Source organism: Blennius ocellaris, assembly GCF_963422515.1.
Source record: "Blennius ocellaris genome assembly, chromosome: 14".
Lineage (NCBI taxonomy): Eukaryota > Metazoa > Chordata > Actinopteri > Blenniiformes > Blenniidae > Blennius > Blennius ocellaris.
Genome location: NC_137663.1, coordinates 302,707 through 324,225, shown reverse-complemented (window position 1 = coordinate 324,225; position 21,519 = coordinate 302,707). Strand labels below are relative to the sequence as shown.

Here is a 21,519-nt window from a genome sequence, read left to right as displayed (position 1 = left end):
CGCCGGAATATTCAACAATGTTGAAGTTCCGAGAGCCCAAACCGGTCATCATGTCCAGGAAGTTGGCCTGGAATCACAGCAGATCATAGAAAAGCTCACAGTGTTTTTGAATTGTTGCGATGCAAGTGAAATACGAGTGACTGTTCTTGTACGGCACCTCGTTCTTGGAGCCAGCGATGGATTTTTCATCGTCGATGATTTTTAAGGCCACCAAGTGGTGGTCCAATGTTGATTGGAAAAAGCTTCAGCTTCCAGTAAGTCTCTCTATCCAATAGTTTATTGACTACATGAAAAACAACTGGATTATAATAATATATTCACTCACATCCAGGAGTTTGACATGAATCAGGTCAAAATCAACTGTGATTTTCTCCTTGAAGTAAAAAAAAATTGGATTTTATTTACATTAAACAGTGAAAAAACAAAAATAGTGCGCATGTGGTGAAGTAGCGTCTTATTTACCAAAATTACTGAACTGTTTCAGACTCGAGCATCAAAAGAGGAAGTGTACGAGTGTCATATAAGAGAAAGCAGCACACATTGAATAACTGTCAATATCACATTAGTTGGGGCTGAATGAAGCCCCCCGCTGTGACTGTGGACACACATGTCACACCTACAGCTCCAGCAGAGGTTATGAATAGTTACACACACAAACGGCTCACTTCCTGTGCAAAGTGTCAAAAGGAAGCTCATGATAGCATTTCTCTGACGAGGCGAGTCAGGACCGACGCAAAACCAAAGGAGAAAAGTCGTCAAGCAGCATCATGGATGCGTCGCAGAGACGCTCTGAGGAGGAGACTGAGAGAGAAACGCCTGCAGGTGAGTTTTAAACGACATCTTCTCACATAATAGAGTTGTTTTAGTGACGATTTATGCAAAATAAAGTTCTAAAGTTTCTTTATTTGATGTTTAAATTAATTGATTGATTTGGAAAAGAGACAACAGACAAGAAAGTGAACAGAAGCACCAGGGATGATATTTACATTTTCTTTATCGAACAGTTGGAGACAGAAGACAAATTTCTTTCTGCTCAGATGCTGGAAACTGTCCAACTCTGCAGTCGACACACCGACTGGTTGTTGCTATTGGAGCCTTCACTCTTTTTACCGGGTTAACTTTATTCTGCATTTTATTTGGTGAGTTAGGGTTACTTTGAACTTTGAAAGTGGACACACTCGTTAAATCATACTAGGGACCAGCCTTTCTAACTTCCTCTTGATCCGACCTCCATCAATGTGTGAAATTTCACTTGTTAGTCTCGAGGCGCGCCGAGCCTCGAGAGCTTCAGACATGTGAAGAGTCGAGGGCGAAGCTGCAGGAGTGTGAAAAACAACGGCAGGATCTCAGTCTCGTGCTGCTCTCCGTCACTCAAGGTGAATAGTGTTTCCTTTTCTGGTGCGGACAAGCATCAACTCATATATGTGGTGTCCTCAGAAGATTTGAAACACAATAATCCAGGTTTCCAGACTCATTAATTGATGTGAAGAGTGTCGCTTTGTCGCATCCACCGCTGCTGCTTGTGTTAATAACATTTATAATAGTTGAGTCTGTTTCCCTTCCCGAGGAGACTCCAGGTGCGGCTTGTGTCCTGACGGATGGCGCTGGTGGAGGCATCACTGCTACTTCTTCTCCTCCGGGCTGCAGGAGGACCTCCGGTGGAACGAGAGCGCCGACTTCTGCCTGAAACACAACGGCAGCCTGGCCGTGATCGAAGACCCTGCAGAGATGGTGACTGCGCTGCAGGGGATCGGGGGCCTCGTTTTGACACGATGACAAGCCAATTCATGAGTTCAGCTTGAGAATCATTGCCTCTGACAAGCTGAATGTAGACTTAAGTGTTGTCTGAGATCATAACCAGACAGTGTTTGTCACTCATCAAGGTCTTTCATCAATATTCTCGGAATGATAATTCCTGTTCACACCCACAGGACTTTATTCAAGGAGTGATGAGGAATGTCTCCCGGCTTCCTTTCCTTTGGGTGGGACTGAGCGACTCTGAGCAGGAGGGTCAGTGGCTGTGGTGGGACGGGGCGGACGTCCAGCACTACATGCCGTAAGTCCTGAATACAGACAGATCCCGGGTCTCCAGTCTGTAACACACGTCACTGCCTTTCTTGGGAGCTCGGGGACGAATCAGGTGTATTGAAGCAGGCAGACATGAAATACAGGATCATAGAAGGTGTTTGATTTATTCCTCAGGTTCTAAAATTTATCATTTTGAGCTGAATGCCAGGTTATGTAATGTTTTTCACATGTAGATAGTCTCCCTAACAGCTGCTTGGAGTCAAAAAAACATAATTATATACATTTGATCTGAGATATATCTTGTAAGTCTGGTTAAACCGCTACACAATTTTAATTAATTTCCAGTTTACTAAAAATATATTCAAATACAAAAATGTGATTTATTGAAAGGAAAAGCTGATTGTGATGTAAAAATCATCCATCCTGCACACTGTCCCTCAATTCTGAAGGTGAAAGTTTGACCACAGGAATCAAAAACATGTGATTTCACTTTGCTTTTATTACAGTATTTTAGCAAATATACACAGACGTGTATATATTTATGCAACAATCAGAGACATTAATGTCCACTGATCCATGTGTTTCGTCACAATTAGAAACGCACTCGTCTTTTCTTAAATATATAAACGGTTTGAGTGTAAATGCTGTAAAATGTGTGTTAAAGGGTGACGGTGGAGTGGGACGCCGACCACCGGGACTGTGCAGACCTGAGGGGAGGAGGGAGGCTGTTCGCCGCCGACTGTGAGGCGTTCGGACCCTGGGTCTGCAAGAGGGGGACATGAGGCGCCGCACGTCTGCTCCGGCTGGAGCTCGTTCCACAAACGTACCAATGTGTGCAAAATGCAAAAGTGGTCACAAGGAAACCTTCAGAATAACATACATTTATTCATGTCAGATAGTAATTCTGTACAAAGGTGCACCGCAAAGTGCAAACAAATAGAAGATGCTCACAGAGTCCTATCTCTGAATACATGCAACTATCATGGAAATCCCCACATGGAAAGAACCTATATAAACATATATGTTTTAATATAGGCTTTGATATAGGTTTTTAATATATGTGACATGTATAAAACTGGCCATTTTCCTATATTATATGTACATAAATGCACATATATGTACACAAATATGTGCATACAGGTACCTATATAGATACATATATGCACGTATATATGTGTGCATATATGCACCTATATGTTCTTCTTGCATAATTGTTTTTTAGTTACTTCTTAGTTATTGCCTTGATAATGTATGACAGTTGCCAAAGTGAGATATGGCCTATATATATGTGGAAATAAAGAAGCAGGAGACCTATATGGCCTGTATATTCACATACATGCACCTCAGTTTTGCCTATAAGTGGCATATATACGCAGATATGTGCATATAAGCTGCTTATAAGTTTCATATATGTGCATATATCCTCGTATAGGTTCTTTCCATGTGGGTCTAAACATTTTTTTCCACTCTGTTTCGGCCGCTTGCTTCAATTTATGAAAAAGGTAATGTATTATTTCATGTTCATTTTCGCTTGAAATATTTTCACGTAAACCCACGGTCGAGTTTTTTTTTTTTTTTCTTCAAATAAAGTCAATTTCATACAATCTGAGTCACAGTTGGAGTGGTGTGATTAGATAAATGTACTTTCTCTTTCTGTCAACACGACCATTAACTCTTCTTAGTTTAGGTTTCAACTGAAGCTCAACTTTCAAACAGATGGAGCAATTCGGCAGTAATGCTCCAGTAACATTAAGGGAAAATAGATTCTTAACCTCCTTTCGTGCTTTGTGGAGGTCGATCTGTGAAAAAGGCTTTAAAAAGGCCACGAGGTTCATTAAAAGGTGCAAACGTGCGCCGCTGTATTACAGCTACAATATAGAAACCAGTATCTGCAGACAGAGGACTGTGCATTTAGAGAACAAAGTCAAAAAAGAAAATGTCAAGATAATACTTCTACGCCGTCCTGAACGTGCTTTTCTTCATTTAACAGAGATCCTGTGCGGCTCTCTGACGACCATCAGAGTGTGTCCGTCCATCGGGGCGAACAGCGGGTACAGCTTCCCCCTGAAGGCCCCCGTGAAGGTGTAGATGTGGGACTTGTTCTCGGCGTCGTAGAAGGAGATCTGTCCCTCCTCGTAGTCCAAGTAGACGCCGAGGCGGCGGGGCACGAGGCCGACGTGCAGCTCCGCCTCCGGCTTGCTGCAGGCGTAGAAGTGGTGCGCGCTGCGCCACAGCACCCAGTAGTTCTGCTTGGGCGTCATGGGGAAGTGCCCGTGGCGCTTGGAGCTGGCGCTGGTCATTCCCACTCGCCAGCAGCCGTTGTTGGGGAGGTCCACCTCCCAGTAGTGGTGGCCGCAGTCGTAGCCCTCCCTGCCCAGCACGCAGGGCCAGCTGTCGAAGCGCTGGGCGGAGTCGGGGAGGTCGGACACGAAGCGGGCCTCCTGGACCCGCCGCTGGTCGTCTGACAGCAGCAGCCAGGGGTTGTTGGTCGTGGGGTCGAGAATCACGTCGGCTACAAAGAGAGATGAGTGTGCTTGTTGTGGCGAAGTTGTAAATGGCACGTATGTTTAGGTTGTGTTTGATAAAGGGGAGGATATTTACCTGCTGCACTGCAAATCCAACTCCACACTGAAAAGAGAAATAACCAGAAAACTTTTGTATTGGAGGTTTAAAGAGGTCGTATTATGCAAAACCTTTCTAATGGTTTTCCAACAGTAAAACGCATCAGAAGTGAAGAAAGTGTGTCCTCTCCCTCCCGGGCTTGTTTCAGTTTGTAAAAAGTGTGTTGCTCCAACCAGCCAATCAGGAATCAAGCCCTATACAGTGTCATCTGGAGTTTAGCCAATCCCAGTCAAGATAGGCCCTTTGACTCCTCCCACAATTAGTCAGCTCTGCTCTGGCACATGGCACCACGAGAGGATGTGTGGGCGGAGCCAGTCCAGCTCACACAAACACAGCCCAAAACTGAGGTCAAATAAAAATATTCATCTTGTCATTTTTCCTCTTAAATACTTGGACAAAGATCCATGAAGACCCACCTGACTTGGGGATGTATCTCGGAATTCCTGCTTTCCAGGTCCTTTGCTTGGCCAGGAGCCACATCTGAGGGACTTTTCCCTGCAAAGGATGAAAACATGTTGCTCATGTGTGGTCATTCCCTGTTATCCATTGACTTTACTTCAGTTTTCCTGCCAAGGCTTGTTTGAATAAACCTTAAAACTTCCTGCTGAGATTAAATTTATTTCTTTATCTCATCAGAGGTGAATTACGCTTCGTGTGGCAGATCACCGCCACATAAACTGAATCATCGAGTTTATTGAAACCGTGCGAAAGGTTCACTCACATGGCAGCTTTGCTAAAATGTGCTCGTAACTTTTCATACCTTGGCAGCGGGAAGAACGTTCTCATTTATGGCTTCAGCTATGTTTTTCCTCTCTTATCGACAGGAATAAAATCTTCATATTTGACTTGGAAAAGAGCCCCTTCAAATGTTGTCTACTGTTTTCAACTCACTTCTACGGAATAGACTGGGGAGTGTTTGTGACTCACCGAGCTGTCTTCCTTCAGCAGAGACCAGGTGATGAACTCCAGCAGCGGCGCCAGCCGGACCAGCAGCTTCTTCTTCTGGCTCAGCTGGTGCACGACTTTCCGCAGCTTGTTGCTCTGCATGCCGCAACTCTGCCAGCACAGGTCTTTTCAGTTCAGTTGAAATAACACGTGCCGTGCATGTCTTTGACTGCTATTTTGGGGGCTAAGTACCTCGGTGGCCACCTGCAGCTCTTTGGCCCACTCCATCATCTGCATCTGTGCTTCCTGGCGACCGGCCTCCTGCTCCCAGCCGTCCGGCGCCCAGGGAGTCTCCCTCAGCAGCTGAAGGACACCAGAGCAGTGTGAGTCAAGGGTTAGATTTTAAAGAAGCCCCTTCAGGCATGTGTTTCCTGAGGGCAAAGCGCCCATCGCGAGCTCCGCTGACCTCGTCGACGTGGTGGAGCTCGTCGGCCCACTCCAGGATGAGCTTCCTGCTCTCCTCCAGGCTGCGCTGGGCTCGTTTCTCCAACCGCCGGGCCTCCTGCTGACCGGCGCCCTCCCCGGCACCACCGCCGCCCTGTTGAAACACGACGCACACCGTCATACAAGAGGATCCCTCTTTAGTTCACTCCACTTTTGTGCCATGTTTCACGGTTCCACCTGACATGACCCAGCAGTTCCTATGTGCTCGGTTGAAAGGTCAATGTGTCCCTGAACATGAGTTATCTGAAGGTGTGTTAACCATGTCATCGGTCCACATATGAACATATGTTTACAATACCTGTGGTTGTAAATCCCTCACTTATCTGTATTCTGAAGGGGGGGGGGAATGCAGGAAAGCATATTTTCCTGATGAAACACAGCAAACCAGCAGTGAAATGATGAAGTATATAAACCTGAAACACAACGTTCTCTCATTTTCCCCCTTAAAAAAAAAATTGATCGTCTCCTTTGTTTTTTAAACTGGGATCCTCAGCCGGCCCCTTTGCCATGAGGGATACGGATAATAAGAGCAAACGCCAGAGCTTCCTCGTTCTAAAGCTTTTGTTCACTTTATATTAAGATGTTAAACTTATTTTAGTTGAGGGGGCGCAAAAGAAAACGTGGAAGCCAAACGGGGGCCAATAAGAAGGAGGAATGACATCTATTTTGATTTTTACAAAAAGAAAATAAGGAAAAATACAGGTTTCTTTGCCCACGGACTTCACGTTGTGATCATTCTAATTACTTTGAGAGTGAAAACAGACTATTTTCCCGCCACCTCCTCTCAAAGTTCACATCGACTTGCTGAGTTACTGTTTGAATCGTCTTGTTCGCAGGTCAAACCTTCGAGACTTGGTCCACCTGCGTGGACCATAAAGTGGTGGATAAACTGCACGCACTCCTGCAGACTGCTGAGATCCTTCAGGCTGGGCTTACGGATGTTTGGCTGCTGGAAATTCAACAAGTATGGCACACGTCAGTACGGGATGCTCCGCGTTCGGCCTTGTTTTTACACATTTGTGGCGTCGCATCGAAGTTTTTCCAAGCGACTGAGAGGGAAAGTTGTGTGGTTGACCTGTGGGCCTCTGGTGTGAGCGTTGAGGGACCTGCTGGGGGCCGAGCTGAACGGCTGCTCCAGGTCGGGAACGTCCCAGCGGACGGCGTCAATGGTGCTGCTCTGTTTGGCGGCGCTCTTCTCAAAGCGGAGGGTGCGCACCTCTGGGTGGAGGGAGAAGCAGAGGACAAGGTGGGGTTGGGATTCAGTCAAATTCTGAACTTCTCAATGGCTCACTGACACTGATCGCTCAGCAAGAAAGCATAAAAAAAACTGCAATAAATATTCCTTTCTTAGTGAGATTTGACCTATTTACAAGTCTTTGTTGCATCAGCTCAGGCTTGAGTATCATATAGGAGGACAGCTGAGGACTGTGAAAGGCAGACAGAATAAACAACAGACATGAAATGAACAAGTCAATAAAAAAAGACATACTTTGGGCAAACTTAAGGATGCCCTTCTTCTTTGCTGTCGAGGTTTCCATAATTGTTACTGTGGAGAAGAAAACGTCACATAATAAATACGATTTCTTAAAAACGACAACAACAAAAACTACAGATTTGGTAAGTAATTGAACATTCTCTCATTAAAAAAGACAAAAAAATGCAAAACATAGATTCACTTTAAATTACTTGATAATTAATTCGAGACATTCCAATAACAAACTCACTAACCCTACTAGTGTGGATTTAAAGGTACAATATAATCAATACGACACACAGACAACACGAGGTGCCAGTAGAATTAAAATCAGCTCTGATAAATATATTGATCGGTCGCGTCTCACCTTCAGCAGAGCTCAGGGTTGCAGCTCTTCTGCCAGAGGAAACTGAACCAGCTCTGCCGCCTGTCCAACCTTTTCCAATGCCTGAGCTTTACACTTTTTTTTTTTATATATACATCCACGTGAGATGGCAAGAGGAGGGCGGTGCGAAAGCAGAGCTCTCTGACAAGAATGGACGTGAGCTGCCCTGCAAAGACATGAGCAGGTTTTTTGTTTTTTTTTACAACAGCAATAATCCTCCTGATATCAGCGGCGGTGACGCACACACTCCCTGACAGTATCAAGTGTTTCCACAATAGCAGAGGACAATTGTTCAGATATTAACAGTCGCTGTATTGGGGGTGATCCACTATCACCCCCAATACTATCAGCACTATCAGGTTCTTGATTCTGAAGAAGCAGAATCAAGATCGTTATGAAATGCTTCTTGAAGTGTGAAGATGGTGAAAAGCTGGCATGTTTGATCTCTTCTCAAAACAAACAAAAGAATCAAAATAAACTTTATTTATAGAGCACATTTCGTACATAGATGTAATACAAAACGCTTCACATAAAGACTTTTGTCTAGAAACACGTACACCCACACACCAACCCCGACTGCCTGTAACAGAATTTATATTAAAAAAACCTAGAATACCCCAAGATACCCCCCCCATCCATCCATCCATCCATCCATCCATCCATCCATCCATCCATCCATCCATCCATCCATGAGGTAGAACATGAAAACTCCACCCACACAGACCTCCAAGAATGAATTTAACCCACCAAACTGTGATCGAGCACATCTTCCCAGAGTAAAGCATCATAAAGTCAAGTTAGATTTATATTGCATCTCTCAGTGTCATAAAGATTTGATTATATCAATACGATCAACTTTGTCTCTCCCCTTTCAATATTCAAACTCTGCACTCTGTGGTCCTCTTGAATTATTTAATGATCTTCTTGTCCAAATAAGATCCCACTGATTATAATAAATTGCTGTTTTTTGTTTTTTTTTACTCAACTCCTTATTTTCTCTGCTTGTAGTTTCTTCATCCTTTTATCATTTAAAATGGTCATTAATGGACTGTTAATAGGGAGGATTTCACATTTCACGTGTAATTCTGGATGATGGTTTATGCAAATGAAGAAAAACAAACCAATCAACTTCTCAGGGTGGATCGTCGTCGTCGAGCAGCCTTCTCTCATCAGCGGCAATAAACACGTGACATTATAAACGTGCAAGTCTGAATGCGTGTGCAGTGGCGAGTTCCTGCAGAGACTTTATACGGGGATATAAACACCAAATCAAATGAAACACTAGAATCATGCATCATGTTCTCCGCCTCAGTGTCCACGAACTGAAACCTCACTGCTTCTGATGTTTCAACACAGGAAGTATAATTCATGTGTGCCATAAGTTATGTGCATTTCAAACATTTTTGTTTTTCTGATCTACAAAAAAGATTTAATCTAAACTGCATTTCATATCTAAGCTGTCAGTGCTCACACATCCACAGGCCACCGTAAAAAAAAAAGGAAAATTAGAAATGTTTTTGTGTTATTTTACGTGTAATTAGAAACATTTGAGTCATCCAATAGAAGGTTTGACTTCAATTCCATGAATTTCATGTACTTTAAGAATAGGATTTGTATATTTCTAGGACTTGTTTGTTTGTTTGGCTTCACTGTATTGTATTGTCTAAACTGATAGTATTATTAAAAACACAAACTGAAAAGCTGTTTATTAAAATCTCTTGAACTCAAAGCTCCCATTGGAGCCGGAGCGTTTGCAGATTGTCATGATTGCAGGTAACTTTTGTGTCGCCGTGGCAGCAGAGGGCATAGTTTAGAAGAAATTATGTAAAAGCGAGTGTGAAGGGCGGTGACATTTCCTCCAGCGTATCGTCACTTAACAGAACAGACCTGAAAAAAAAAACCCCAGTGTTGAAAAGAAAAAAACGTAACCACGGTAACATTTCTAGTAAGCAGTTTCTGATTTATTTCTCAAATGCAGACAAACCTGTGACACTATTGAACAAATGTAGAAAAAAAAAAAAAATCAATTTATTCAAGGTTTTCGTTTTTATATCTCGAAATGTTTTCAGTTTTTATAAAAGTGGCATCAGATATCTGATTCTACCAGCGCAGGCTGCAGCATGCTCCGTCGGCACAGAATCTTACAAATATGTACATACTCGTAACAGCACATATATATATATATATATATATATATATAATCCCCAGTGTGTTTTCTATGTTGTTGTGGGTCAGGATATGCAGCTTTTAGCTCCAGTGCAGTTTTGGTTGAAGGCTCTGGTGAAACGTTCAGTTCCAGTTATTGAAGAATTGCTTGAAGATGATGGTCTCCTTCCCCTGCGGCAGGATCTCCACCTGAAACACACATAAACTTTACGGCCTGCAGTAAACGAGAGGCGTGAGCCACCGGGAAGTGAGATGGGTAAACACTCATTTTCCATCTCATAACGTGCTACTGCTCTCCGGTTACAGTTTGACTGAGCTTAGCAATGTTTACACTGCAGTCTGTTCTTTTTTTTTTTTTTCCTTTACCTGTGTTTTCATCCTGGGGTAATTCATTTTTTCGATGAAGCTGTCGGCCATCTGCAGGGCCTCCCTCTTCTCCTCTGCGTTCGCTCCGTTACCTGGTGGAGGATCAAACAAAAAAAACAGAAAGATTCACTTCCTGCTCTCGTCATACAATCTGTTTCTGGAAATGAGAACAACATATTTACTCGTCTAACTAAATATAGCAGCGCTTATAAAGCTGTATGTCACGACTGGAGGTATCCGAGATCCAATCTTGTGTTGGAGAGATAAAATATAAACTATTTACTTGCTTTATTTGCCAAAATTTTACCACAGTGGCATTTGAGATTGGTTGAATTGGAAATTTTGACCCTCAAAATTGATGAGTCGTCAACATTCAATGTGTCTAGTAGCTAATAATAATCAATTATGAGCTCAATTATGAGTTTTGTCAGTGATAGTTACGATGATATAATTTATGTTTGGTGAAGAATAAAACATGATTGACATATTTTGATGGAACTCGTTTTAGCTTGTGATAAGTTTGTTTGAACCGTCGGCACTGCGCAGCTGCTTCAGGGAGGAAAACAAGTGTCAAAGGTGTGTTTAAAATGAGGTCTTTGAGGCGTCATATCAGCGTAACACCGTCCATACGTTCGCCTGACTCCTCTGGCGTCCAGATAACAGACACTTCAGGGCTCGTGGCCTTGACCTCCCCTCATGTCGAAAGATTAAAACACGGAGGTTCAACCTGAGACTTGCTTGTTTGCTCTGATTGCAACAAGTGAAAGCGTCTCTGTCGTAATCTTGTCGGGTCAGAGGTCAGAGGTCGCCGGCTCCCTTCGGACTGTCACCCACCTTCAGAAAATGAAGTGCCGACGTCCCGAGAGCAACGGCGACCGTTATTTTTCACCGCGCTCGTTAAAATTTCATCAAATCGGTTATCCAATATCTGCAGCGTGTCACAACTGTCACTTTTCCTTGTGCGTGTCAGCGGGCGCCGGTTCGCTGGCCCGGGGCCAAGTGGCGTTTCCTCACCTTTCCACACGAAGATCTTCCCGTTGGCGCCGTTGTCCAGGATGAAGCAGTCGTCACGGACCAGCAGCTCCTTGCCAAACGGGCTCTTCTCGGACACCTTGGTCATCGTCATGGACCCCGTGGCGTCGGACACCTGGGGAGCGGACGGAGGCGAGGTCAGGCTTTCGGCGGGACGGGGGGGTAGGTTAGCGGGGGTTAAAGATGGAGTCCGACCTTATAAAGAGAGGCCGAGTTGGAAGCGTCCGCTTTGCTGTCCTCTTCCGGCGTGCTCGCCGCCAGCGTCGGCATCGTCCCCAAGACCTGCTCGGCAACACGGGAAACTTTTAGGACGATAAAAAACTTTTCCAGCTTCTCGATTGATTCGCGGCGGCGTTGTACATCCTGGACACTGTTGGGATTTATGGTTGGTAATTAGCATAAATAATTACTGTAAGTAATGGATTACTGAAAGTAATAGATTACTGAAAGTAATTTAGGAAAAATTGGAATTACTAATGAAGTAAACGGTTAGTTACTCATCAGCAACTCCTAGAGTAATTGAGTAATTACTCAAAAGTTAATAAATTATCAAAAATAATTTATTAATAAAAATTATTAATTTGAATAAATTGGTTATTTATCAAATAATAATTAAATCGGGGCACCACCAGCTAAGCTGGAAATAGCTAATACCAAATTTCAGTCTCGTTTGTCAAAAAGGGTTATTTAAGTAAAGTTAATATTTCTGTGTAAATATAACAATATTAAATAACAAGGAAGGTGTGAGATTCGAGCACAGACTGTTACAAACCAGTGAATTGTCAACAATAAATACACAATGATAACCAAGAATCGATCAATTCAGTTAAAATGCGTTTATTAACAAAAAGTATTTATTAAAAAATAATTCATAAATCATTTATTAAAACAACACAATTAAGTAATAAACAATCAAACACGAAGATCTAATCTATTAAACAGCAAACACTATGTACAAAGAAAGAGGGTGTGTGTGTGTGTGTATGTGTGTGAGAGTGTGTATGAGTGAGTGTGTGGAAGCCTGAGTGGGGTGTAATGACCACGAACGTCCACCAGGTGGCGGCAGGCGTTGGAGGGTCAGTGTGTGTGGGTGTAATGATCTCGAACGGACACTAGATGGCGGCAGGCGTCTGGTTCGAGGCAGTAACCGGAACGACCACTAGGGGCGCGGCGGCGCACGGAGGGAGAATGCAATGACTCGACTTGTCCACCGAGTGGCGGTCTTTCAAGAGATTGCAATCACCAACGCGGCCACCAGAGGCGCTTGGCGCACTCTTCTGGACGGCGTGACGTCACTGTGCTCGTGCACGGCTCGTGAGCCTGCTTGGAGCGCGCCTGGGGGCTCGTGGCCGAGTTTTCCCAGGGACAGTGAACTACACACGGTCACAGAGCGCATGCAGCAGCACGCGGCTGCTGCGATTGTTAGTGAGGGAGAGAAAAAAAAGAAAGGAGAAGAGGAGGGAGAAGGGCAGTGGACAGAATATGTTCAGCTCTGCACACTGTCTTGGACTACACAAAGTCTAGAAATGGTCTGTGCAGGTTGAGAGAGAGCGAGAGAGAGAGAGAGAGAGGAGGTTCGCGTGGATGTAAATCCAACGCGCAGACACAGATGGGTTGGAAACAGGGATCAGGTCCCTGACTTCAACACAATAATAAACACACAGCAATATTACAGTCACGTTATTCTCATTGCCTGCCCAGACTCTAAGCCTTACTCAGTTTGATGAGGGTGAACGTGCTGCCGGCGGCCGGGAAAGTGCGTTGATTTCCCGGCTGGAGCTTGTTTTTCTCTCTGGCGTCCCAGGTAAACAAGCTAAACTGGTCTGTGGACAGGGAAAGGTCCACAGGATGATCCGAGGAGGATCAAGCGCTTCTTTTGAGGAGGGGGGAGAAGAAGCGGCTTCAGGTCTGCATGCGGGAGGACGGTGCGCTGCCAGCTGCACACTCGGACTCCGGTGAAGAAGGAAAAAAAGGAAAAAGGGAAAAGTAGAAGTAGTTCCACGGTGGTTGTCGGCTCATCCGGCTCGGTGTGGAACTCCGGGCCCGGTCAGCGGGCACACGTGGCACTTCGTCTCCGTGCGAAACGGATGCGTCCGTCTTTACGCAAGTTTCAACATTGGAGAGGAAGAAATCACCCCCGCGGGGGTGTTTTATACCTTTTGGCTGGTGTCGGGTTTCCAGCCGGCTCTGGGTCATGTGGACCAATCCTGACGGAGGGCCCGCCCTGGACATTCCAGCTGGTGAGGGAGCTCTCAGGCTCCCCCTGCCGTTGGCCTCTAGTATTGCACCTTGGACGGGGGGGGGGGGGGGGGGGGGGTGATGGGGGCCATTGGTCACGTGATCACGTGACCAATGGCAGACTTTTTCAGTTGTAGGCATGTGGTCCTTTGTTCTCAAAACGTGGTCCCCCCCCTCCCCCTTCCATGAGGTTGAGTGGCCCCCAACATCCCCCCTTTGGTCCGAAGAGTGGGATGCGGATCTCAGGCTTTGGAGCAAACCTGGGCCGAAACGTCTATGAGTCTGTGAATGTCCCAATGTCCTGTGGAACACAAGGTCATTTCTGTCCAACAGTTCATACAGGAGGTTATTGTCCGAGCAGGGCAAGGTAGTCTAGTCTGGGCAGGGTAAGGCTAGTCTGGGCAGACCTACTATTCCTGTTCTAACTATCTAAGCCTTCATACCTTTCATTTCTTACAAGTGCATCACCAGTGAAAATGAAAGAGGTAGGAAAGGGCAGGAAAGTTGAAGAACAGGAGGGAAATGGGTTAGTAGGCAGCTCGAGGACAAGTTTACAAAAGCGGAGGTACCGGATACAAGGAGTAGAGTCTGATCTGTAAACTGTGGATGTGGTTGCACCAGTGAGCAAGTGTCCAAAAGCCACCAGCCGTCTGGGGGGTTTTGGTGCACCTGCTCCGGTTTGGAGTGAGAGTGAAGTGTGGTGTGTGGAGGTGCACGTGTGTGTTCCCTTCCAAAACCCAACTTTCACTACAGAGGCTTCAAACTGTACACATTATTTCTGTTAATAATGGCTAAGTTTTGAAGAAATCACAACTCTTGACTCTGTGGTTTCACAGAGGTTAAAATAGCACTGCCGAGACTGTCAGATGTATCTGTGAATGTCGTATAACCGTGGTGGTGTTAGTCTTGACAAATTGCTCAACCCGGGTTAGTGGAGCTAAGTAAGGTGGTTCTACCTGTACTGAAGCTGCTAACGGAGGAGCTATTCTCCCTTCGATCTCGTGTAGATCTCTGACTACACACAGGGGTTATTTCTCCTAAACAATACTCGACTGAGTCCAAGGCATGCTAAGTGGTGTTAACAGAGCTGGATATGAGTTTACAGTGACTATATTTCCCTGAATGGTTCAACTCGAGCTTTGTAACTGCTCACGTTGTCCAAGGAGGCAGGGTTAGATTTCTGATGGTGGCAGGGGTTAGTACATGCACCTGATGGGAGTTGAGCATGCTGTCACTAAACCCTACTGATTAAAATCTGTTCTGCTCCTGGAATGGAGGTTCTCCCCCCTCGCTAGGGGAGGAGTTGACCTTACTCCGAGGGAGTAAGTTGATTGAGTGGCTCTGCAGTGCAGGCCGTGACAACACTGACCTCTTCTGGCTGGTCCAGAAGGTGCAGTGTAAGGTCATTTCTCTACCAGTCATTCTTTGGAGGGAGTGGCACCTGTGGAGTGGTGTCTGGTGGACCGATTGGTCACCCACACCCGTTGGAGGCTCACGTCTCCATCTGCACCACCGCTGTTGCCATACCGGAGTATGTGGGTGGTGCTGTGGTTGACTCGGTCAACCTGGGAGAATGACTAGGAGTGGTTTGGTGAATGGAGGTTGGCCTCCATTACCAAAATGTCGTACAGGGCAACCATGACACTGGGTGTGGCATGTGTGCCTGTCTAAGTCGACCAAAGATGGGAAGCTCCAGTGGCTGAACGCTTGGTTCAGAAGGAGGGCAGCAGCCGGAATGGCTGTGTCAAGATGGAGGCTCCCAAGTTATGACACGTTAGTCGGGGCTCTGAGGTTTTGACTGGCATGAACTCTCCCTGCTGGGGTTCAGTCCCATCAGCGCCACCTATGAGCCCAATGAATTCAACTTTGATGCGGCACCCCACTATGCTGAGAGCAAGTTTGGTTCACGCTACCAGAAGTTGATAAAGGACGTGTCGTGTCTCGGCTAAATGTTCCTCACAGGTGCAGTGACGCATGAGGAAGTCGTCCACATAGATGAGGGTTGCCGTGAGCAGCAGTGTTACTCATCATGGTGTGGAGAAGGATGGTAGACACCGATGGTGGGTCTAAGTAGCCGAAGTGGCACCGGTTCCAGGCGGACTGGCGGTTGCCAAAGGAAGAAACTAGCTGCTACTGGTTAGCGGGGACCACCTTCGTGGTCCAGCACCGCTTTACCGCGTATACAGCTAGAAAGAGTATGTACTGGTGTACACAAGATGGCGGTGCCTCGAGGTCAGTGGGGACGCACGCCAGGTGGGGGTCTGTGACCCCCCTTTCGTGCGAGACCCGCGCGAAGATCGTGTGATAATCGCGGAAGACCTCAATGACTGCATCTCCTCGTTTCTGCTGTGTAAAGCGCTAGCTTTAGCAGGGTGTGGCTTGGTCTTTGACTCGAAACCTGAATAAGGTTCTTCTGGTACAGACGCGGTCTGTTTACCTGAAGTGTCTGTATTCTCTGGTTGAGTCATCGGAGCCTGCACAACCAGGTCACCTTCAGTGCTCGGTTTTGTGCCATGGAGAACCTGTTTGAGGTTAACATGGTGAGCGCTGGTGATGGTTTTGGTTGTGGGAATGAGGAGAGCGGTGTCATGCGTGTCGTCACCGGTGGGGGACGACAGCAGGTTGTCAGTGAGAGGCACCATCAGTTCAAGATTGTGAAATGAACTGTCAGTTGACACCTCTAAAGATGGAAATGCGGTCACTTTAATCTGACCGTGTGCCAGATTATGGACCCGCGGGTTGGCTGAACGATTGTTCAGCTCCGGAAGAGATGGGTCACAGATCACCGGGTCGGGATCTGGACGGTGAGTCGAGGAGGCACATGAACCAGGGACCTTGGTTAAGGTCTGGAGTGACCATGCTGAAAGTGAGCGGTGGCTCGGAACTTTAAGCAGGCCGGCGTCGGTGGCCGATCTCTCAGACCAGCGCGCCAAAGGTGCCTCCGGAACCGAGGTTCCATTCATGTGTGCACCCCCCACGGTGTGGTGGGTGTGCAAAGAAGTACTCATGTACAAAGAAGAACTCACGTCCTTCAGTGACAAGAGTAAAGAGTGGTGTGCTTGAACTGGGTCTCGGCTTGTCACCTGCGGCGGATGCTGACTGTCAGGGAGCCTTGAAGTGGATTGGCTGGGGTCAAACTTTGGGAGAGACCCAAGTATTGGTAGGGGACCTCTAGACTGGATGGCATCGACTCTGCTGTTGAAAGCTTGGTGGCCTGGTTCAGGGCCAAGGGGAGTCGGGCTGGTGACTTGGGACCAAAGGCGCCATTGGTTGCAGTCCATCAGCACGGCCAGTCGGTTTAAGAGGTCCTGACCAATAAGAAGGTCCTCTGTGTTCAGGTCAGTGACATAGATGGGATGTGTCACCGACATGTCCTGGAAAGTTATGTCGACCCAGACACGTTTAGTGATGGGAGGCACGTCCTGAGTGAAGCTTCTGATGTTTATGCTACACTCTTCCACCTGAAGTGGCTTTCCTAGGGCACGCATGGTTCTAGCAACCTGCGTGAAGGTGGCTGAACACATGAGGGTGATTTCTGACCCAGTATCAAGCAGGGCGAGGGTGTCTACACCCCCTACCATCACTGAAGTGTATACGCGGTTGGCAGTGCCATTGCGTACAAGATCACCCAAGACTGTCAAAGGGGGCTCCTCTGTTGGTTCTGAGGGCCTCTTTGACCTCCTGGATCTCCTCCTCCTCCTCCTCTTGACAAAGCAAACTTTGTGTGCAGAGGGGAGAGGCCACCGGCCTAGTCATGCGGACAGGGGCCGGGAGTCCGGTTCCTCAAGGGAGCCGGGTCCCTTCTGACCAGGCGGGTTCAGGTCCTGCATCACCTCCTTGAGGCAGGATTTAATCCACTGTGGGACGTCTGCGTCCCAGTGGTTTTGGGTCTGACCTCGGCCTCGGTTGTGAGACTTACCTCTCCGCTGGGAGTGGTGAGGTCTCGGTCTGCCTGATCTCTTAACTCTAGGCCATTGTCCACCTCGTGGTCGAGGTTGTGGACATCTAACGGGTCCCCCATCCACAGCAAGTGTGGGGGAGGGGACCTCGTGACCTACAGGTGACAGGTTCGTGTTTCCGGTCGCCTGCGTTCTCAGGACGCCTGCGTCACCATCATGGTTTTCACCTGAACTGTGACGCAGCTCCCACACCATCTGCGCGTGTTTGCGGAGGTCTTTCATGGTGGGGTTTTTGGTCCTGCAGAACAGAGCGGCATCGAACCGCACACTGTTGTGGAGGTTGTTAATGAAAAGCGACTTTAAAGTCTGGTCTTCATCCAACCCCGGTGCACTGCGGCCTTGGAAGTAGGCGGCCCTAAGGCGCCTATAGTACTCTCTGGGAGGCTCCGCCTCCTTCTGAGTAATGGCAAGTGCACCAAAGGTTGCAGAGGCAGGATCATTGTACAGAGAATACTCTTCCCTAAGTGCATGACAGAGGGATGAGTAATGGTCTCTGATGGCAGATGGGAGGGATTCCATGTAAACATGGACGCTCCTGGACGTCGTCTTCCAGAGAAGCTTCAGCTTCTCACGTGACGAAGGATGAGGCAGGTCGAGGAGGCAGCGTTCAACCTCCCGGAGGTAGTCCTCTATACTAACCTCCCGGTTGTTTGGGTTGAACTGCTCTATGTCCTCTGCAAGGGACTCAAGTTGGCGGGTCCGAAGACCACGTTCCCTTGGGGGACCGGAATGGTCCGAGTCATCTGAGCTAGACCCCCCTGGTTCTCTCCGGTGGAGAGAGTGAGGGTCATGATGACCAAGAGGGTCTCCAGTGAGTGGAGGACCAAAGCTGATAGCACGGTGAGGTGCTGCAAAATAACTCTTTTCATTCTCCTGAAAAGGAGTGAAAGAGCTGTGAGAGCGCATTGAGGTGCGGCTAAGCACCGATGGATGTGTGTCAGAGCACACCGGGACCCTGCGGTCCTTAAAGTGAAAAGCTGGGGGGACTGGGTGTCGGTTCAGTGGGATGCAGTCAACTCCCACAACACTGGGCAGGTGTCTTGTGCCACGCCCCCCTGGCTGTGTGTCAAGCCCCCCCCTCGCCATGGCTGCGGGGAAGCTTGATGCAGTCTGTCCCCCTGACGGGACAGCTCCAAGTCTACACTCACCTGTGGTGGGCGGTCCACCTGACTGGACCACCTCAGGATTGTAGAGACCTGGAGGAGGCTGTCCACCTGACTGGACAGCTTCAAGAATGCGCATAACTGGGGTAATTTGTCCATCTGACTGGACATTTTCCAGACTGCGGAGATGTGCTGCATCTCTGCTGAGAGCTGCACCAGGTTTTACCCCAATGTGGTTTGGCTCATTGTTCTGAGAGCCATAACCTGACTCATCGTCTGATGAATCATCAGATGATGTGTCTGTTTTGACTTCTTTCGCAGAAGTTCGGGTTAGTAACCCAATAGGTTCCGTATAAGGAGCCTGATCGTCCCTGGCCTGGATCTCCTGTCGCAGGCGGGAGTTCTCCAGCTTCAGCTGGGCACTGTTAATCCTCAGCTGCCAACTGTAAAGTTGCAGCTGGGAGAGCTGCTCTTGAGCTTCGAGACCTTGCAGCTCGGCCTTGCGCTGGTAGAGCAGTGCAATGTGGCCTAACACATCCGGAATGGTGAGCTCTACCTGACCAACCGGGTTCCTCACATAGCTTAACAGCTGCCCGATCTCTGCTTCACAGGTCTCTAAGCTGTAGCTGTTGAGGTTTCTTCTCTCCTGTGTGGAGAGGCATAGGAGCCCAGCGACCACAGTCTGCAGGGCTGGGTCATGTGGCTCCCGAGGAGTCTCTGCTCCGAGCACGCAGTGTCTCTGACTACTCATGGTAGGAGTCACGCGAAAGCTGTGTTTTGAAAAGTGCCAAAATGTTGTTAATGCACAGGTGATGGTCACACCTGTAGCTTACAACTCTAAAGGTTGCTAATTGCTCTAACTGTAACCTCTCTCAAGTTAACAGGGTGGTGTTAGCACCTTGGGTGAGCAATAGCGGGTTAGTGTACATTTATCTGGGTAAGATACTTGAAAAGTGAAAGTACGAGTTAATCACAATGAAATTAAAACTTTATTATAAAAACACACTCAGTATCTCCTCTGAAGCATCTTTTCGGCCACAACTGATGAAAAGACCTTAACAGTCAAATCCAGCAAAATAAAAGAGGTTGAAACTGCTTTAACCTAATAAACACTTCATGTTTAAACTTGAAATGAGAAAGTACGACTTTGTTCTAATGAAATAAAAACTTTTTCCAAAATCACTCTATATCCCGTGTGGAGCATCATTTCGGCCACCCCTGATGAAATGAAAATAGCAGTTACTCCACTCAATATAGTTGGTTGAAAGTGGTTGCAACTGCTAAGTCCATCATGTTTAAACTTGAATTGAGAAAGTACTAGTTTGTTCTCATGAAATAAAAACTTTATTCCAAAATCACTCTATATCGCGTGTGGAGCATCATTTCGTCCACTCCTGATGAAATAAAAATAGCAGTAACTCCACTTAATAAAACTGGTTGAAACTGCTTGAACCTGATAAACACATCATTTAAACTTTAATAGTGAAAGTACTAGTGTGTTCTAATGAAATAAAAACTTTATTCCAAAATCACTCTATATCTCGTGTGGAGCATCATTTCGGCCACTCCTGATGAAATGAAAATAGCAGTTACTCCACTAAATATAATTGTTTGAAAGTGCTTGCAATTGCTAAGTCCATCATGTTTAAACTTGAATTGAGAAAGTACTAGTTTGTTCTAATGAAATAAAAACTTTTTCCAAAATTACTCTATATCCCGTGTGGAGCATCATTTCGGCCACTCATGATGAAATGAAAATAACAGTTACTCCACTAAATATAATTGTTTGAAAGTACTTGCAACTGCTAAGTCCATCATGTTTAAACTTGAATTGAGAAAGTACTAGTTTGTTCTCATGAAATAAAAACTTTCTTCCTAAATCACTCTATATCTCCTGTGGAGCATCATTTCGGCCACTCATGATGAAATGAAAATAGCAGTTACTCCACTCAATATAGTTGGTTGAAAATGCTTGAGCCTGATAAAGACATCATTTAAAACTTGAATAGTGAAGTGATCTGTTCTCGTGAAATACAAACTTTGTTCTAAAAACACACTCAGTATCTCGTCTGAAGCATTTTTTCGGCCACAACTGATGAGAAGACCATAGCAGTCAACTCCAGCATAATAAAACAGGATGAAACTGCTTAAACCTGATAAACACTTCATGTTTAAACTTGAAGAGTGAAAGTACGACTATGAAAATACAAACTTTATTCTAAAAACCAACTCTCAAGCTCCTCATCCTATCTCTAAGGGTGCGCTCAGCCACCCTACGCAGGAAGCTCATTTCAACCGCTTTTATCTGGGATCTCGTTCTTTCGGTCATGACCCCATAGTTCATGGCTGTGGTGGAGGCAATAACTCGGGTCAGGGAGGAGTTCGGAGAGGCCATGGAAGAGGACTTTCGGTCGGCCCCGAGGAAATTCTGGCAAACCGACTCCATGGTCTGGGAGCATGGAGTCCGGGGCCCTTCAAGGTTCAAGGTTCAAGGTGTTTTATTCGTCGTATCGCCAGTAAAAGCCAGGTTTCACGGAGAATGAAATTCTTATTTTGCTGTTCACTCTGAAGCCGACCTATATAAATAAGTATATGCACAAGACAATAAAATATAGAAAATAAAAATAAAAATAAAATAAAATAAAGTAACAGAGCAGTGCAAAAAAATATTAGTGTGAAGTGAGATGTGCAAAGTAAACATGTCAGCATCTGTTCAAAATTCTGATGGCAACTTCATCCCTGCAACATCGCGTGACG

General features: G+C 46.3%; 2 protein-coding genes across 2 annotated transcripts; both read right to left on the bottom strand.

Annotated features, from left to right (window-relative positions):
• Positions 1–4,007: 4,007 nt before the first annotated feature.
• Positions 4,008–7,577, bottom strand: LOC308139122 (uncharacterized protein; the record flags this gene model as incomplete). Its single annotated transcript, XM_080508467.1, has 9 exons — positions 4,008–4,540; positions 4,630–4,656; positions 5,067–5,145; positions 5,578–5,706; positions 5,788–5,898; positions 6,002–6,133; positions 6,911–6,988; positions 7,115–7,257; positions 7,529–7,577. The coding sequence occupies 9 exons, from the start codon at positions 7,575–7,577 to the stop codon at positions 4,008–4,010; spliced, it is 1,281 nt and encodes a 426-aa protein (XP_080364593.1).
• A 2,363-nt stretch (positions 7,578–9,940) lies between these two features.
• LOC308139258 (macrophage-capping protein-like) lies at positions 9,941–11,740 on the bottom strand. Its single transcript, XM_080508633.1, has 4 exons — positions 11,658–11,740; positions 11,445–11,577; positions 10,431–10,522; positions 9,941–10,253 (listed from the first exon to the last, which is right to left on the bottom strand). Exons 1-4 carry the CDS (start codon positions 11,730–11,732, stop codon positions 10,188–10,190), a joined length of 366 nt encoding a protein of 121 aa, XP_080364759.1. The 5' UTR covers positions 11,733–11,740; the 3' UTR covers positions 9,941–10,187.
• Positions 11,741–21,519: the final 9,779 nt, after the last annotated feature.